The sequence below is a fragment of the Lissotriton helveticus genome, chromosome 5_1 (assembly GCF_964261635.1).
Source record: "Lissotriton helveticus chromosome 5_1, aLisHel1.1, whole genome shotgun sequence".
NCBI lineage: Eukaryota > Metazoa > Chordata > Amphibia > Caudata > Salamandridae > Lissotriton > Lissotriton helveticus.
In genome coordinates, this window is record NC_136065.1 from 1737605462 (window position 1) to 1737625101 (window position 19640).

The following is a 19640-nucleotide window of genomic DNA, read 5'->3' on the forward strand; positions in this document are numbered from 1 at the left end:
GCCGTGCCCGAAGCTCTGACTTTGAAGTCCTCTGCCTGTGCAATTTAATGTCGGCCTCTTTAATTCACTGCCAGATACTTCTTGCAATTTATCAGACTCTTTGCATGTTTGTGCTTTCTCCCTTTGTGCTAGTAGGAAGTGTGGAAATGCAAGGGCTAAGAAGGTGTGAAAAAACGACAAAGCTCATTAATGTGCTAATGGTCTTTTAAAGACCTGCGAAGTACTTGGGTGCGGCTTTTGGGTGACCGTGAAGCTGTGTCAGCCTGGGGTGTCCACACATGAGGGGAGGGGGGAGAGGGGCGGTGGGGGGGCTGAAGCTGAAGTCTGAAGCACTTTTAGCACAATGGGCTTTGCGTCTCTTACTCTTCCTCCCGCCTGGATTTCGCGCTGCTCACGTTTTAAAAGCAGCAGGGCGAACAGTCTGGTAGGGGTGTGCGCACTAACTCCTGGACACTGCGTGCTCCGGGTGACCATCGTGGCCGCGCGCACACGCGCGCAGCTTAGTGGGAACAGTGGTGGAGAGTATTACTTCTGATCATTTTTGGTGTAAGACTCAAACCAATACGAGCCCTTCAACTTTGAACCCTTTCGTTTCGAAACACAAGTGCAGTATGTTGATTTTGGCCTATGTTCTTTCCGCCCTGGATCCAGGGGACTGGATAGTGTCCATTCACTTGTAGGGTGCATACTTTCATGATTTCATTCTGCAGTCCTACAGATGCTTCCTTAAGTTTATGGTATGGTTAAGGATTTTTCAGTTTTCCTTCCTGCCGTTTGGCCTCACTTCAGCACCTCAATTGCTTATGGCTTTGATGGTAGTGGCTGCGGCTCATCTTCACAGGTGAAAGTGGGCTTATGACAGTCAGTCACAGAAATGCAGACTTCTTTCATCCCTGGGGTTTTCAATTCCCTTCACAAGGCAATCTTGGACACAATGGTGATCGAGGCCTTTCCACCCCCACAGTGAGTCTAATACACTCAGATTATGATGTTGATGTCTCGTTCTCACTCATGGGTTCCGGCATAGACAGTATTAATGCTTCTTGACCTCTTGGCCTTGTGCATCTTGCTTGTCTCTGTGCCTGTTAGCTCATGAGTGCTCTACATTGGAATCTCTAACTGCAGCCCAGATCCTTCGGTGGTGGCTGTTGGACATCAACATGACCAGCGGCAGTCCCTTTTCTCTGCCCTACTGAAGTATGCTGCTGTGTTAGAATGTTGGAAGTTAGAATGGTGGAATGGTTTGAGTCAGTTGGTCAGTTGGTATACCGGCTGCTCCTGGTGGGGCTCGCTTTCTATGTACTTTCTTATTTGTAAGTTCAACCTTCAATAAATATACTTGAAGTTACCAACAACAAACGGACATTCTTTTATCTTTTCATTACAATTGGCGTCGATTGAAATGAACCTGCACCGCTACCCTCAAAAAACTTCAAGATAAAGAACTTCCAGATAAAGGAAATCCTCTGAAAAGCAGCTCAAGCTTACTGGCACCGAGAGCCCCACCAGTGACCTCCCACCAGTCGTCGTCAACACCAGCGTGCCAGTCCCTGCTTGGTTTTCCTCTCTACTGCCTGCCTGCCTTGCTTCGTCCCGCTGCTGCCCTTGGAGACCTGCCTGCTTGTTTCTCCTTAATGTCACCTCATTATTGCAAGGTAACCCCATAGAACTACTGAATCCACTGCCACTGTGACGTGTTCTACAGACTACTGGGTTATGAGTACCCGTCTTTGCTTTTGAGGCACAGAACGTGTCTACACTGCGAGTAACCTGAGCGTCAGCTTCCCGATCGATGCCTGCTGTGATCTGCCTTGGTATTATTTTGCTCTTTGCGTAATCAGGAGCATCAGACTACAACGTGTGTTAAGAGTCCTCTGTGTCAATGCCTCCAACAACTTTGGCCATGATATATCTCCTCTTCCCCGTGGCCGCCCGTCTGCAGCCCTTTAAACTAATGTTTGTGTTTGTAAAGGGGAGGACGCCCGCGTTTTGGGTCATTAACTGTGAGTACTTAAACATTTTATTTGCATTCCCACAACTCGCCTCTGTTCTACGGCGCTTCAACCGCTACCAACATTAAAACTACCATGCCTCTTTTAAACATGGCACTAGCTGTCTACAGCATGCATTATCACAGCCTCTGCAGTGCTAACCCGTGCCCGCCGTTCCGTCTTCTGTGACGACTTCTCTTAGCATCACCACAGCTGTTTAGCAATCTTTGGAGCATCCTTCTGCCATGAACCACCCTGCCCTACATCGTCCTACGTGCCGCCATTTTGATTTTGACGTGATTCTTCAGGTCACTTGCAGTCTTCACACCAGCATTCTATGTACACACCCAACCACAATGTCATTATTTTCAATAAAGTTTTACTGAACATGTTACCCGCTCAGTGTCCGTCGCAACTTCTCTAGCATCAGCACTCTTCTCCCTACCTGGACATTGGATTGGTCCTGCAGATTCCTTCAAGTACTCTTGTTACTACACTAAACCCCATGCTCCCGGTAGAAGTACAATCTTTATCGTCAAAACATGAAGACCGTGAATAAAGCATTTGCACTATTGTCTATGTAACAGTGTCACCTAGCAGTCATCTACCACCACTACACCTCAACTAGGAAAAGAATTATTTCAAGTTGTCTTCATGTGGTACTACCCCATCTTAAGTGCATTTTACTTATTGCATTTACATTGTTTCATGTGGTACTGCCACATCTTATGCGCAATTTCAAATATTGCATTTACATTGTTTTATGTGGTACTTCCACATCTCGTGCGCATATTATTGTATCGTGTTATGTGGCGTTCCCACATCTACTTTTTACTTACCTTGTTTAATGTGGTACATTCACATCTTATGGGCATGATCTACTGTTTTATGTGGTGCGTCCCCACATCTGTCCTATGTGGTGCATCCCCACATCTATTTAATGTGATCACCCCACATCTGTACTCGCAAATTGTTTTTATTGTGTCATGTTGTGCGTTTTGCTTACCTTGTTTTCTTCTTCATTATCTTGATCGTAATCTTGTACTTCCTTCGTGTCGGCCCGGCTAGCTTTCGTGATCTTCGTACCTGAGTCGCATCTTGTTTTTGTTGTGCGAGTTTGTTGGTTGTTGGGTGATTGAATCGTCTTTCGTGCCTCCTGTCTTACTTATCGTACCTTCTCACTTACCACTTTCTCTTTGCGTTTTCTATCATTTTACATGCACTTTTCTACTTTATCAAATCTTGCCATGTTTTCGCTTAATTTCTTTAATGTGACTTTTGTTATACCTCTTTAGAGTTTCTCCCTTCGTATTGTAAAGAAGGGAGATGAAGTATGCTGCTCAGACAGGATGTGTGCATGTGTGAGAATGTTGGAAGTTAGAATGTTGGAATTGTTTGAGTCAGTTGGTCTATGGGTTGAGCGGCATACAGGCTTCTCCTTTTGGGGCTCGCTTTCTATGTACTTTCTTACATGTAACTTCAACCCTCAATAAATATACTTGAAGTTACCAACAACATACAGACATTTTTTTATCTGTTAATTACACCTATCCAGAGCTCACAGTAGTGATGGATGAAACTCCACTGTGCTGGGTGTTCACCTGGGAGATGTGAAGATTAGGGGCCCTTTGTCCCCAGTGGAGCAGAAGCACACCATCAGCCTTCAGGTTTTTCATCTCATTTGGCTGGCTCTGAAGACCTTCTTACCCCCCCCCCCCCCCCCATCAAGGGGAAGCTGGTTCTGGTCTTGATTGACAGCACAACTGCCATGTGGTATTGCAACAAGCAGGAAAAGGTGGGGTCATGGGTGCTGTACAGGAAAGCACTGCAGCTCTGGAGGAGGCTTTCCATGAACTGTTGGATGGAATTACACCAAATTTGACAGGAAGGTAGATTTTGGTTTGCAGACCACACTTTCAGTTATGTGGTGTAAATCTGTTCAGTAGTTGTTGAGAACTTTAATGAAATACAAAATGTTTTTGTTAATCCAAATTTGTTTTTGTTTATACACCCACCACAGGGACCCTACCTCCCCGGGGCTTTAATTTAATTATGTAACAGGTTCCACACGGACCCCCTGGTCTCCGGGGACCACCATCTCACTGAGGGTTATGTCTATATGGTGCTGGGTGAGGGGATGCGCAGACCACCACCTCCCCAGGACTTATGTGAATATGGTGCAGGGGGTGTGTGCGCACCAGCGCCGCAGGGTCCACCACCTCCCTGGGGCTTTCTTGCTTAATAAAAAGAAAGGGGGCCACATGGCTCCTGGAGCCATACATGGCCCTGGGGAATGCCACACCCTGATCGCTCCCTCCAAGCTAAAGCAAACACTCTGCTTCCAGCGGGCGGGATATGAGAAAATGCTCCCACCAGCTGGCAGCGGAGCTTTCATTCCTTTCTCTGCCCGCAAACATGAGGACAGGGAAAGTAATAAAACAACTGCTCCTGCATGGAGAGAGCTGCCTTTCCAGCAGCTTCCTCCATGCAGCAGTAATGTCGGCTCCCGCAGGAGATGGGCAGCTGGCTGCGACCACAGGGGCCTTGAGGCTCCCCCATGGTCCCGGTGAAAAGAGCAGAAAGAGGCAAAATAAATGGGCAGAATAAAAGTCAGAAATGAGAAAAAAGAAGAACAATAAATGTCAGCAACTAGCAGAAAGCGTCAAGATATAGTTGATAGAGTTGAGAAATGAGCAGAAAGAGGCAGATTAAAAGTCGAAATGAGCAGCAAGAGGCAGAATAAAGCTCAGAAACGAGTAGAAAGAGGCAAAATAAAGGTGAGAAACGAGCAGTAAGAGGCAAAATAAAGGTCAGCAATGAACAGCAAGAGGTAGAATAAAGGTCAGAAGGGAGCAGAAAGAGGCAGAATAAAAGTCAGAAATGAGCAGAAAGAGGCTGGATAAATGTCATTAACGAGCAGCAAGATGCCAGATAAAGGCGAGAAATGAGCAGAAAGAGGCAGAATAAGGTCAGAAACTAGCAGCAAAAGACAGAATAAAGGTCAGCAAGGAGCAGAAAGAGGCAAAATAAAGGCCAGCAACGAGCAGAAAGAAGCAAAATAGAAGTCAGAAACGAGGAGAAAGAGGCAAAATAAAGGTGAAGGAGGAAGAGGGAAAATAAAGGTCAGAAATGAGGAGAAAGAGGCAAAATAGAGCCAGAAATAGGCTGAAGGAAGCAAATAAAAGGCCAGCAACGAGCAGAAAGAGGCAAGATAAAGATCAGAAAGGAGCAGAAAGAGGCAAAATAAGGGTCAGAAACCAGCATAAAGAGGCAAAATAGAGGCCTGCAACGATTTGAAAGAGGCATAGGAGAGTCAGAAACAAGCATAAAGAGGCTAAATAAAGGTCAGAAACCAGCATAAAGAGGCAAAATAGAGGCCTGCAACGATTTGAAAGAGGCATAGGAGAGTCAGAAACAAGCATAAAGAGGCAAAATAGAGGCCTGCAACGATTTGAAAGAGGCATAGGAGAGTCAGAAACAAGCATAAAGAGGCAAAATAAGGGTCAGAAACCAGCATAAAGAGGCAAAATAGAGGCCTGCAACGATTTGAAAGAGGCATAGGAGAGTCAGAAACAAGCATAAAGAGGCTAAATAAAGGTCAGAAACAAGAAAGAGGCAACATAAAGGTCAGAAGTGAGCAGAAAAAAGCTGAAAACAAGCAGAGAACGAACAGAACCCACTCAGACACTCATGCACCAACTCACAGACCAAGTCAAACACTCATGCACCCACTTACAGAATCACTCATATTCTCACACTGACTCACAGATCTACTCAGAGACTAACGCCTGACTCACAGATCCACTCACACACCTACTCACAGATCCACTCAGACACTCATGCAGTCCTGTACAGACTGACTGACCCGCTCATAGAGGCACTCCCAAATCCACTCACACATTCCCTCAAACACTCACTCAGACACTCATGCACTCACTCAAAGGTTACAGGTAGGAAATAACATTAAAAACTTACATATTCACTGATAAAAACAAAGGTTATAGGGACATGATAGTTATGCTCAGATTTCACTCGTATAAAACCAGTGAAATTCTGCTGTTATAGTTACCTGAGCTAACTATAATTTACGTCTCCACAATGCACTGCTCATGACCTCACATATTACATCACTTGTGATATAGTCAGTGGCATCACTGATGAAATCTCAAATGACATAAGTGATGACATCTTCCACAGAACATCTCACATACCCCATAGAACCTCTCATGCACCCACTCCCACACAACCTTTCACGTACCCATTCCCAGACCCATACCAGTACTCAGAACCAATCACTCATCCATAGAGCCATTCACACATCCACTCACTCAGTACTGCCGCTCACACACCCACTAACTCACCAATACAGCCACTCATGCATACACTCACTTACACATCCAGCCATACAGACACTTACACACCCACTCATGCACCCAGATAAATGTATATATATATATGCATACACACACAGCGATGTTTACCTATTTAATATATACAGATATATATATATATAGATAGATACATATACTATAATATGTATCTATATATATATATATATATATTACATAGATGTTAAGAATAGTTTATCTATACTTACCTAAATGCACTTATCTTCTCAATACTATGATCCTCAATATGTTTGCCACAATACTTTTGCCCTGGATATTTTATCATACAGTCACAGAGAACATAAACAGTTGCAATTACTGCATGCTGGAGTTTCTGCCTCAAGGCTCCCTAGGAGATTAATTCTGCCCACAGTACCATTCCGGTATCTTAAACGGCTCACATATATGTTTACTCCTGTGCCCTTTCTGATGCCTCAGTGGGATTTTAATTTGGTCTTTATATTTACATGTGCGCCACCTCCAACCTTATGCACAGTTGATCACTGTAATTGCCAAACATCAAACACTATTTCTTATTGTAGTTACTTTTGCGTGCTGTGTCAGTGAGCTGTTGGTGCTGTCAGTGCAACCTCCATATATAAACTTCTTCTTGGACAAATAGGTGCTGCAAACCTCTGCTTCCTTTCTTATAATGATAGTTTTGTCCTTCCAAATAAGACAATTGATCACTCTCCATACCCTTTACACTCTGCCACACCCTTCTAAATAGAAGAGGATTCACCTGTTAGACCCAAAAAGACACTGAGCACACAAATGAGCACTGAAGTGTATGACTAGCTTTGTATTGCTTAGCTGGGGCTAAGAAGGGAAAGACAGCTCCAGAACCTTGTCCAGTGCATAGAAACGTGGTATGCACTTGCCAGAAAGGAGCCTTCTGAGGGATTTGGGGTCATTCTTTGAGGGTCAAGGCTGCCCCAATGGCTTTGGTGAAGTGGTGTTCCGATGTTGGGCATCTGCAAGACTGCTACATAGGCATCCTACACACCTTCACCAGGCATCACTGTCTTGAAATTCATTCCTTTGCCCTCAAAGTCCTGTAGGACTTACTCCTCAGACCTTCCACCTTTTGTGAGGTACTGCTTTAACATCTATTCAAAATCTGTGGTTTGAAATATCCATCAGAAGATTAAGTTACTTAACTTCAGTATCATTCTTTCTAGTCTAGTAGATACTCTGTCAAACTACAAATTCCTCACAGTTTTCCCTCCTCCTGTTCTGTGGAGTAGACACCTAGAGTTCTAATAGGTCCCAAGTTAGATTCTACACATTCACACTTGCAATCTATCATGGCCAATGCACATCTGAGTGCAGTTGTGTTTCAGAGGAAAACTGACGTTAGCATGCAGGGGTGGCGCCTAGATACAGCACCTTGCCATCAGTTCCGGAGGCAGTGAAGCCCGCTGTGAAATCCGATGGCACTACCTATCAGCGCTCAGGAGCAATTGCTGAAAAAAGTTCAAGATCCAGTATGACACCTGGTAAGAAATATGCTATTATATAAAATGACCATATGAAAGAGGTACCCAAGGTATCTAACTTGTTCTTTTCTGCTCAATAACTAAAACTCTGTAGCTAAATCTGTGTCTCAAAACTTGTACTTCGACTTTGGGCAAGGTTGCTTTGGGGTGGACCCTCATTGCTGATCTTAATGTGCTGCACATGTACATGGATTTAGAAGGAGAAAATAATGTTATACTTTGGGGTTCTCATTGTGCAACAGGTATAGTCAAAATATAGACTCAGGGACTGACTTAAGTTCATATCCCCCAATTTTTTGGGTGAAAACACAAAATGCAGAGAGAAATTAAAGTATTAATTTACCCCAATATACTGTGCCCATGTTAATGGTAGATGAACTAAACCCTCTTTTCCCCCTTGCTTACTCCGGTCTCCTGATGGCATTTATAACTTCCTCTGTCAGCGCATGGCCACATCATATTTTCATAGCAGGAAATAACTGAGGGAGGAACAGCACTTGCCAGTCAATAAAATACCTGGTTAATATTTTGACTCATTAACCATTTCACAAACCCAACTGTCATATATCTAATTGTTTGATTCTTCAAATTGTCAAAGGCTACTGAAAAGATTTTGACTAATCGAAGAGCTAAAAACGGATCAATATTTCCTTTCGTGCCTAGTTTGACGTAAAGACATCCAGCAGTTGCTAATGTAGCAGAGAGTAGAAATTATCATGGGAAATGCAATTGTTTTAACGTTTGCATAGATGTTCACTTTTCTAAGCAATCTACATGAAAGTTCACACAAATGCACAAACATTTTGAGGTTTTGTTCACTGTCAATGACACTATGTACAACTTGAGATGGTTCATAATACTTCCTTTCATCAAACATGCTTTGCTCATTTATCTGTAGTGCCAATCTCATTTTCAAGGTAAATGGTATATTTGGAGTACCAAATATGTGGAGAGATGACACTATCTGGATGCCCTTCTCAGTGGCAGCTGGTGACATTTCAAAGTGGTGAAGCGTTAAAGTTGTGTATGAGTGTTCCATTGCGAGCTTGTGCAGCGCGCAAGCAGAACCAACATAAAGGGTGCTTGACGGTTCTCTTCCAAAGAAAATTTGGGAGGAAAAAAAGTGGGAAATGGTGCACTGTAAAGCAAATTTGAGGGGGCCCCCTAGAGGTACCTAGAGGGGCCCCCTCCGGGTTCAATCAGGAGCTCTCAGGCAAGGGGACTGTGCTGAGCGGTAGCTGCAGGGGCTTATGTCATGCCACTGGGATGAGGGGTTGAACGAATAGCTTGTGATGCTCTTACAGCAGGCTTCTTCAAACATGGCTTCTTTTTGTTTGATACATACTCTCCGTAGAAGGATAGATTTACCATACAGTTCAACTTCTGCATCACGTCCGAACTTTTTGCGGTAATGTTCTTCCACAGTGCCTTTTCACACTTTGAAAGGTCAGTCTGGGTGTTCCCTGGAGTTTTGCTGCTGGTGCTGGTTCTGCTTTGGTGGCGGGTCTCCCAAAGGGTTTCTTGACAGCAAGGTCACTCCTTCTTTGGTGGCATGGTGCCGGATGTGAGCTGCGTCACAAACTGAACTACGGCACCCAAGCAGCCACAAAGTGCACAAGAAACAGCCTTTTGGCCCCTGCCCTGCCTCACGCCAGAGATCCCTGGTAACTAACAGCCGCGCCTGCCCTGCCACTTCTCAGTCTAAGTAATTCCTGGCAGCTGCTCTTGCTGTTGCAGCTGCGCCAGGATTGGCTGAGGCAGGGAACATCACCACTCATTACTGAGATGGGGCTGTGGCTTTGAGTCAATCCCTGGCTCACTAAAGTGCGCCGTTGTCGATACTGAGAGAGTCCTAGTGCGCATGTCAAGCTGGCCGGAGGCAGCTGGCCAACCCAACATGCATGGTGCTGTGCCTACTGCAACGGGTGACTGCCTGCAATATTGTTGCAGTTTCAAGCCTCATCCCCATGGCTGGGCTTCCCCAGGTCCTGCCTTCAGCCAGGAGCGCTCTGTGTGAGCGCAATCAGTTATATGCCTGCAGATTAGAAGCACTTATTATCTCTGAATTTTGTGTATGTTTATTACATTTATTGGAGGCCCAACACCCTCAAGGATGCACCGCCGCTGGTCCTTCCTACCCTAAAATAATTATGTACCGGGTGTACTATGGATGGAGCAGAATCATGAGATGGTAGGGTTCTGCTCCATTAACTCCAAGCCCAACATCGTTGGTAGGTACCCTGAAAATAAATATAGAGGATATAAATTGGAAGGGCTTTTTTCATGACAGTGGCTCGATTACAAGGAGGAAGGAGCCAGATCTGTCCTCCCCACTCTTTTCAGTGATGGGTGCCACTTCTCCTAAATGTATTTATATATATATCAAAAGCAGACACACCCTCCTTTTGTGATATATTCGTGAGGCAGTTAAGGTAATCCACAACTATATTGTGTCATCTACATCAGCTGCCTCGAAATGTATCACTAGACCATGATTTTATTTTGCACAAGGTGCTCTTGGTGCCAGAAAAGCAGAAAGGGGCCCAGTATGACATTTGTGCCCCGGGCATCACAAAAGCTTCTGATAGGCCTGGATGAGACATATTGAGTGTTTATTTTTATCTGCTGACTTTTGTTTTTCATTTTTTTCAGCTTGTACAAGTGGCTATAAGCTGGAGAACAACACCTGTGTGAAGTAAGTGAAATCCCAATAGATCAATCTATTGGCATTTAATGAAGAATATTTATGTTTTTGGGGTGGAAATTAAAATTTCTTGTGTGACTCAAATTTAAACGAGTCAAATTTTTTATTGAAAAAATTAATGTGACTTAAAAAGAAAAAGTCTTTTGCAATCTGGTTAAGATGCATTTGTTACTAGTTACTCTCACACTAGGAAGTGATACATTTGAAACAAACAAAGCTGGGGTTGGCTCAATATGGGCAGAAAACATTCTGTCCTTTGGCAACTATTCAACGTTCTGTGCCAGGCTAAATGGTAGCTTTGTTTAGTAGGTTGGAAGTTTTGCCTAAATTACTAAGGATGATCTGTATCAGGACAAATAAAATAATCAATCATCAACCAATCAGCATTTGTAGAGCCTGGCACAGTCACCCCTGGGGGATCTGGGTACTGCGGCGCGAGGTCTCTGTCGAAAAGCCAGGTCTTGAGGAAACCGCGGGAAGAGGGAAGAAACGAGCAGAAAAAGGCAAATAGGGCTGAAAAGCGAGCGAGCAGAAAAGGCAAAGCAAAGGGCAGAAAAACAAGCAGAAAATAAGCAGAACAGGTAAAACTGAGCAGAAGAGGACAAAACAGAGGGCAGAAAAACCAGCAGAAAAGGCCAAACAAGGGCCAGAAAACAAGCAGAAAAAGGCAAAACAGAGGGCAGAAAAAGGAGTAGAAAAAGGAAATACAGAGCAGAAGAGGGCAAAACAGAGGACAAACAGACAAGCAGAAAGGCAAAACAGAGAGCAGAAAAAGGCAAAACAAAGGGCAGAAAAAGGCAAAACAGGGCAAGAAACGACTAGAGGCGGAGGCACAAACAGAGGGCAGCGGGTAGACAGGCAGCAGAGGGCAGGGGACTGCAGGCAAGATGGCCCAGAGAACAGTGGCATAACGTAAATTGAGGGGGCACCCCTGCAAGGTACCTATTGGAGCCCCCTCCAGGCTCAATCAGGAGCTCTCAGGCAAGGGGACTGTGCTGAGCGGTAGCTGCAGGGGCTTATGTCATGCCACTGGGATGAGGGGTTGAACAAATAGCTTGTGATGCTCTTACATCAGGCTTCTTCAAACTGGGGACAGGTACTCAAGTGATCCGGGGAGGGAGGAAGGTTCTGGCCAAAAGAAGAATAATGCTGAAAGCAGTGCTTTGTTTAGGCGGTGGGGAAAAATTAGCTGCACTCAGCCGCTCTGAAATGGGCGATCACTAGCTTCTTTTGCCATTTATATCCTATCTCGCAAAAAGGTAGAATAATTTGATTATGTCTTGTGTTTAAATAAGTCAAGACAAATTTAAACATTGCCCATTTAATAGAATAATTGTGACAAATCTGAGAGGGAATTTCATTTCTTTACTGGGGGGTGTGCAGGATTAAAACGTTTGATGGCCACTATGCTACAATGTGTGTTGGCTGGGCGAGGTCTTGCTCGCCCTACAAGCATAAGCTTGGCCTGTGATAAAATAGCAGCGGTAGTGGTGGGTGTTCATTTCTTGGTACAGATTATCTTTTGGATGTTGCTTACAATGGCCCAGGGAGTGTCTGGAGCGGTGCCATTACAGTAAATTTCCAGGGACGCGGCTGTTCTATAGAAACAATGAAAGATCGGTGTGTCACTTATCTCTGCAACTGCTATTGGCCATTGGGATAGGCGAGTTGGGGCCTACGGAAGGAGCAACCATGTTGGAGCATGTAGTGGGCTTTTACTATTGCTTTATCCAGACTGCATGAGTCCAGACTACGTGGACCCAAGAGAGAAGCAAGGGCGTTTACTGTCAGCTGTGTTGTGTACTGGCAGGAATTGAAGAAAACAACCCCGCAGCAGGATTTTACCAGTGGCCCAGAAAAGCAAGCAAGTTGGCTCCCCTTGAATCAAGCATTTTGCTTTGCTACCCCTCCCTACCATGATCTCTGCCCTGCCAGCCTCCACTCACCGTGCCAGACTGAGCCACTCGCTCTGCCACTGCAGCCACCACAGACTATAGAGGAACACTCCCTCTGAGCTCAACCAGTGTAGCTACACCACTTCTCTAATCGGCCCCTCCCCCCTCATATTATCATGCAAATTAAAGTACGTTGTATTATGTTTATTGTGCGAAATAATTTTTTCTGATCTGAAGGAGTCTGCAGAGCTTGACTAAAAGAAGGTTTTGAACGTGCATGTTATTTTCAGAACTGTCCGAGCTCGAAAAGGACAGTTCTGCACTTTTCAAGAAACTAAAAATTCCAACACAAACAAGGCCTACTGTGTAGACGTGGGCAAGCCACTGTGATGTCTCTTAGTGGGTACAGCTGTTGTCCCGATCATTTAACATTGATCTGTCAAGTTTGAATCCAGTCCTTAACTCAGAATTCTGTTTTTCCTGGCAAATATCCCTTCGTTCTGTGAATGTGAATCACGCATATATGTCGTTGGGCAAGATTTGCACTATATAAAACTGCAGAAAATGTAGATTCCACTTGTCACCCATGCTATAATCTCATCCTCCAAGTGCTAAGGGTAAAGCGTTAATTAACTTTTGAAGTCAGATAATATACCTGTCTAGCGGCTGAATTGTAGAGTGTGAAACAGAAAAATCTGGGATCAATCCCGGTTTCCCAGCTTCACAAAACTTTGTGATCCTAGGCAAATAGTTATTTCATAGAGCCTCCTTTTAGTTCACGCACGAGAAGCACTTTGAAATACTAGCCTACATTGTTTCCCTAACTATAATAAGAATCTAGTCCAACAAATGGGTATGCTTCACCTCTGACTAGCATTTAAGTGTACCGGATGCTCAGACCCAAGTATTGTGCTGAGGGGGCCCCTTGCAGCTGGGGCCCTCCCCCGCACTGCAGGGGATGCGGGGGCCGGTGTTATGCCCCTGCCGGAGAACTGTTGCGGGAGAGCTGGCACGAGGACGTGCTCAATAGTGTCATGCTGTGGCCTCCATTACGTAGGTCCAGGGTAGGGGGAGGAGGAGGGAATCTTCAGGAGAAGGGAAACAGTGGGAAGAGGGAAGAAACCAGCAGAAAAAGGTAAAACATGGGAAGATAAACAAGCAGAAAAGGCAAAGGAGGGCAGAAACATTTGCAGAAAGGCAAAACAGAGCAGAAGAGGGCAACAGAGGGCAGAAAAATGAGTACAAAAGGCAAAACAGAGGGCAAAGAAACAATCAGAAAAAGCAAAACATAGCAGACAAACAAGTAAAAAAGGAAAAACGGTGTGCAGAAAAACTAGCAGAAAAGGCAAAACGGCAAAGAAGAGGGATAAACAGAGGGCAGGCAAGCAAGCAGCAGGCAGCAGAGGGTAGCAGACTGAAGGCAAGCTGGACAGGAGAACTATTGCAGCGGAGCTGGCACTAGTAGGGAATCTGAATAAGAAAGATTGAGTTGATATGCTATATCAGGTTATGTGATGGTATGTGAATTTGTAACATATCCATGTCATTAGACTTCAGAGTGTATCCTGAATTTTAGGCTGGTGAGGGTGGGAATGGGGGAAAGGCTGATAGCACTGGAATTCAGGGTCAGGGTAGAGGGAGGCTAGGGAGAAGTTACGTTTAAATATTTTTATAAGAAATAGGCATATTGCCACATAAGACATAAGCCTGTAACCAAATCTGAAAATACCTATCCAATTCCCCAATAAGATCCCATTAAATATCAGTAAATGTCAACAGTTCCATAAAGTTAAAGCAGCACTTACAGAATTATAGTTCCATATAGCAAATAAGGCATAACTGGTGGTAAGTAAAAGCAGAGAGATTAATGATTTTTAAAGAACTATCAATGTATTACCAGTACTACTACTACTACTGTAATTAATAACAACCACACCAGAGGCCCGCCCCTCTCCAGTTGAGAAACAGCTCCAACCAAAGTCCCGTGCAACAACCCCTCACACAAAGCAGACTCAGCTTAAAGCCCTTTTAGAGAGTTTAATCCATTGCACTTTTGACAGGGTGCGCTATGTGAAAAATGGGAAGTACCAAAGAGGAATATTGGTATATCCCTGTAGTAGCAGCATGCAAAAGCTCTGTTTCACTTCTTTAAGCTTTTCAGGCTCTTGCCTGCAGTAAAAGCCCTCTTGTTATTCAAGTCATAATTTCCATAAGTCAGGCTGGAAAATAACTTTGAAAATGATCTGTTCACTCTTGCGGAGGGAGATCTAATTCAGATGTAAACTTACATTTTTGTTAAATATGCAGCAAAGAGGATTTTATGAGAACTGGCCTTTCTCTACCTGAAAGCCCGGAAAGTAATTAAATACGTTTTTGCTATGCTTTCCTTTCTCCAGTGGCATTAGTTATCTCTTTGATGAGATGTGCAATACCTAGTCTTGAAGGACTATAGATAAGCAGCATCAAAAAGACCAGGCTGGGATGTAAACATTTGGGATATTGATAGAAAACATAGTTGTATTGCAGGGAAGGACTATGATGATAGTCTGTTCCCAGTCAATTTGTCTTCACCTACAACAGGAAGGGACCTGGTCTCAAAACCAGCAAGGGTTGGTTTTCAAGGTTTGTTCCCACATATCAATAGGACATTCTCTGCGTGGTAATTGAGGTCCATGTAAGATAGCAGGCTTTTAGCAGGTCTCCACCCACTTGTTGCCCCATTTGAACTACTAGATTCTGGTTTTCGACTCTGAAAAGGCACTAGAAGCTGCTAACCAGGTCCCAGTGCCAGTGCTCTCTCCATAAAACTGATATATGTGAATTGGTAACTTCAATTGCAAAGTACTTTAATCCACCCCTATAAGTCCCTTATAAATGGTACCAGGAGTACTCAGGGCATGGGAGTTGAAGGGGTCACCAGGGCCTGCAGCACTGTTTGTGTCACCCTGAGTGACCCATGTAAATAGATTACATAGTTCTGTGTTTGTAGACGACATGACCAGTGCAAACTGCTCGAAATCGTCTTAGTCCACACCATGAGTTGTCAAGGTCAAAACACTACTTTTAATATATGCCAGACACCCCTAAGGTAGGCCTCCTGAGCCTAGAAGGCAAGGTACATTATATTAAAGGTATGGACTTATAAGTGCTGGTTTAACGGCTACTATAAATGATCAGCAGGCTAGAGTATAACAAGGGCTGGCATCAAACAATATGCCTAATCACCCCTGACATGGTTTTAATGTCAGAGACGATGTGGCACCTTAGAGGTTGTCCGCCCCTGTTTGCCCTAGCCTTTCCTGTGCTCTGGATGACAGTCCGCAACTGCTGCTACCAAAAGAGGAATCTGACCCCCAGCCAGAAGAAGGTGACACGTCCCTCCCTGACAGGATGGCTAGTGAAGTGGCACATCAAAGCTTACTCAGCTTTTGATATGCAACCCAAAGCAGGAAACAACCATCCCCATGCCCCCAGGCATATTTGCACCTGGGCAGGCAGAAAAATTATGTAGTCAGAAAGTGTACACCCCTAGAAGGCTAGCCACACCCCAAGGGTGGGCTACCTGACCTGTACAACCAAATAAGGTTTCTACCATTTTTAAAAGTGGGTTCCAGGTAGCAAGGAGACACACACCCCTGGATATGGCTACCTCAGGGGCGGATTAGCAGCTGGAGCTAGTAGCCCATTGGCTACTGGCACCCACAGCCCTAATGCCCCTAATTCTAGGATTTAAGGGGCATCCCTGGCACCAGAACCTCAATTCTGATTCGAACTGCAACAGATGGCAAAGAAGAGACCAGAGCCTGGAACTGCAGGACCTACACAAAACAAAGATGTGATACTCTGCGCTTGTGGCAACCATCCTGCACCAACGCGATTGCAACTCGTCCCAGATCAAAGACCAGCTCCACCAGACAAAGGGACCTCTTTGAGAGCCAAAAGTAACTCCAGACTCCCTTGGACTAGAGGCACTAGTTCCTTCTAGTCCGGACAATGTCCCGCAACCAATGAATCGCTGGCCATCGCGCCCTTTGAGGGGTCGCCCAACAACAGATGGTCTAGTGCATAATGGGAAATGTAGTGCTGACCTCCAGCAAGTTTCAGGTGGCTACCGTTTGCCCCCAGACCTCAAAACAACTTCTCGCTGACCTTACCACTGCCAGGGTTTGTTGGTGGCCAGTCCAGCACCCATACCTTCACTCAACGCCACAACCCAAGGGAACCCCACAGCACCTTCAACCGATCACCTCAGTGGCCCAGTTGTCAACTTTTTGTACCATTTCATCACCAGCGCTGTGTCATCGGTAAAACCAACTCCCCGCAGCTCCCGCTTCAGCACCAGGGACAGACAGAGCATGTCTGTCCCTGGGCCCTACGCGGCAAGTAAAATTCAATAAACTGCTGTGGCCTGCTCCTGCTACCCACATTACTTAACCTCCTTTGGGTTCCACGCAACTCAACCTACAAGTGACGATTGGCACTAGTGAAGTGACCGATTGGCACTAGTGCTTTTTACCCCTGACCACAATGCTAAAGTTCTGCAGTATAGATTTGCACTGATTTAATTTTCGTTATAAAATTCATAACTTATCCGAATGTCTTCATTTGGGTGTCTAAATTAATATAAAAATCTGCTTTATTTTTCTATGAATTGGTATCAGATTTCTATCGAGTCATGTCAATTACTTATCGTCTCTGAAATATTTAACACATGTGCCTCTATTAAAGCTTGACTGCTCTTTGCCATACTACCAGGACTGAGCTATGGATTTATTATTGTAACTCCAAGGACCATCTTTGAGGTACTGTGATAGTGTTAACCAGCCTCACTACATAATACCCCATTTTCTTACACTCTACATAATGGCACCAGGGACGGCCATCTTGAAAGACCCCCTGCATTACAGCAACAGGAAGTGATGCAAAGGTTTAGCCCTGGGAATTTTTCTATGGGTCAGAGTAGGTGCTATCGTCAATCATGAACTTGTATGTACTATAGTAATGGCTTACCACCACAAGCAACTCAAACCAGAGTTTGCACTATATAAAATTAATAAACAAATTCAGTCTCAAATGCCCTCACCAGAAAATTACTGAAAAAGAATGGAACAGTAGTTGCATGGCATTAACATTTTATTTCGACTACAAGTTTTGCTGCTAGGTATAGGGAATAATAGTGAGAATTCATGTTTCAACTACCTATCCACATTTTTTACTTATATTCCGATCCATTTCATTCCAAAATGCATGCTGAGTGCACAACACTATTTCAAAGAATGCATAATACTAAAAATGAGAAAAGTAGTTCAAAGGCATCGGAGGCATAAATAGTGAAAAAACATGCATAAAATGTGTGCTTCTGCCACAACAATATGTAACAAAATGCATGTACCATAAAACAACTTAAGTTGTTGCAAGGCAGAGACAAGATTGGTAAATAAATGCAAAAACAAATTTGTTTCAAGGCATCGGAAGTAGAAATGTATTAATAAAAGCTGAATATATAGACAGCAAACACACATAAAATGTGTGCTGCTGGCACAACAATATTTCAAAGAATGCATAATAGCAAAAACAAAATTAGTTTTAAGGCATCTCAAGGAGAAATGTATTTAAAAAAAGCTGAATATGCAGACAGCAAACACACATAAAGTGTGTGCTGCTGGCACAACAATAATTTCAAAGAATGTGTAATACCATAAACAAGAAAAGTAGTTCAAAAGCATCTGAGGCATAAATAGAGAAACAAGACGCATAACATGCTGCTGCCCCAGCAATATTAAATAAAATGCATAACATAAGTAGTTGCAAGATGTCAGAGACAAGATTGGTAAATAAATGTATTTACATAGGACGAGACAAACGACAAAAACAAACAAGCATGCTCTAAACGCATGCAGCCAGGAAAGATAAGAAAATGTAAAAAGTAAACGGTATGCAGCATTAACCAAAAGAAAAAAAAGTACCACCCACCAAAGCTGAAGGGAATGAGTAGTTAGGTCATGGGAAACTGATAAGTGAAACATAGAAGAGAGACCAGGCTACAACCAATAGTAAACTGGCAAGCACACGGACCAATAAGAAGTGAAGGTGGGATGTAAGTCCCTTTTAAGATATATCAAATACAATAGATTTCACAAGCACGGTGTAAGCGCTGTGCAGGTGAAACCTAAAAATCTGAAATATATGCTAGCTACACATTTTAATTCATCAGGACAGAACATCAGTCAGCTAAGCTTTACCATACTAGAACAAGTACCCATCAGGGAAGACGTGGATAACAGGAAGATTACTCAGGAGAAAATTGTATTGGATAAAAAGATTGAACTCTACGATACCAACCGGAATGAATGACAGAATGGAATTCATGTGTTTTCTTTAATGATCCATGAACTCATGGTTTGGGAAATATATACGGGATCCGTATATTCATGATGTATTGACTGTTTGTTATAATTCTTTGACTTACTGATCTCACTCTTGACTTAGAATGATATAACATTTGGTTAAATGATTCACATTACTGACCCAGTATTGTTCTTTGACATGATCATGTTTAAACCATGACCATTTCCACATAAATATTTTTACAACACAGTGGAATTTATACACATTCAGCAGTCAATATTTAGAAGAGAGTTTCAATGACACACTATCACACAATCCATACATGTTACATGCACAGAGAGGGAATATACATGTTCACTATTTTTTGTGGGATTGGCGTACACTTTTCGATAGTCACATTGTGCTGTAACCAGTTATAATTTCATGAGAATTTAAGATTTGGACGTGTTCAAGTACATATTAACTAGAGCGATCTGAGTACAGATCCTTCACAAGTTGGCCGCTTTTGGTGTTTACCTTGCAGGGTTTATAGTGAGCATTAACCAGCATGGCACGCATGGGATACGCCAAACAACACATTGGGGATGTTTCAATTTACTTGATCTGCAAGCCCAGGGTAAATATCTTGCAGAGTATTCATTACTACATGTTTCCCACATATGTTTGAATATGGTTGAAGTTATCACTGATATATGTAGAATTAGTGTAGTATTTCACTATTGAAAGTGAATTCTGGATTTTTTAATAAATATAACAAGTCAAGTGAACAAAGGTTTGGATTATAATTTAGCATGTTGTGATCTTGAACAAATTTG

At 43.6% G+C, this 19640-nt stretch overlaps 1 protein-coding gene across 1 annotated transcript in view; it reads left to right on the forward strand.

Moving 5' to 3' along the window:
- Positions 1-19640, forward strand: part of LOC144755781 (uncharacterized) — a 548432-nt gene that overhangs the window by 373991 nt on the left and 154801 nt on the right. The window contains exon 8 of the mRNA XM_078645019.1: positions 10531-10573. Coding sequence (XP_078501145.1) covers positions 10531-10573 — 43 coding nt within the window. The remainder of the gene's footprint in view (positions 1-10530; positions 10574-19640) is intronic.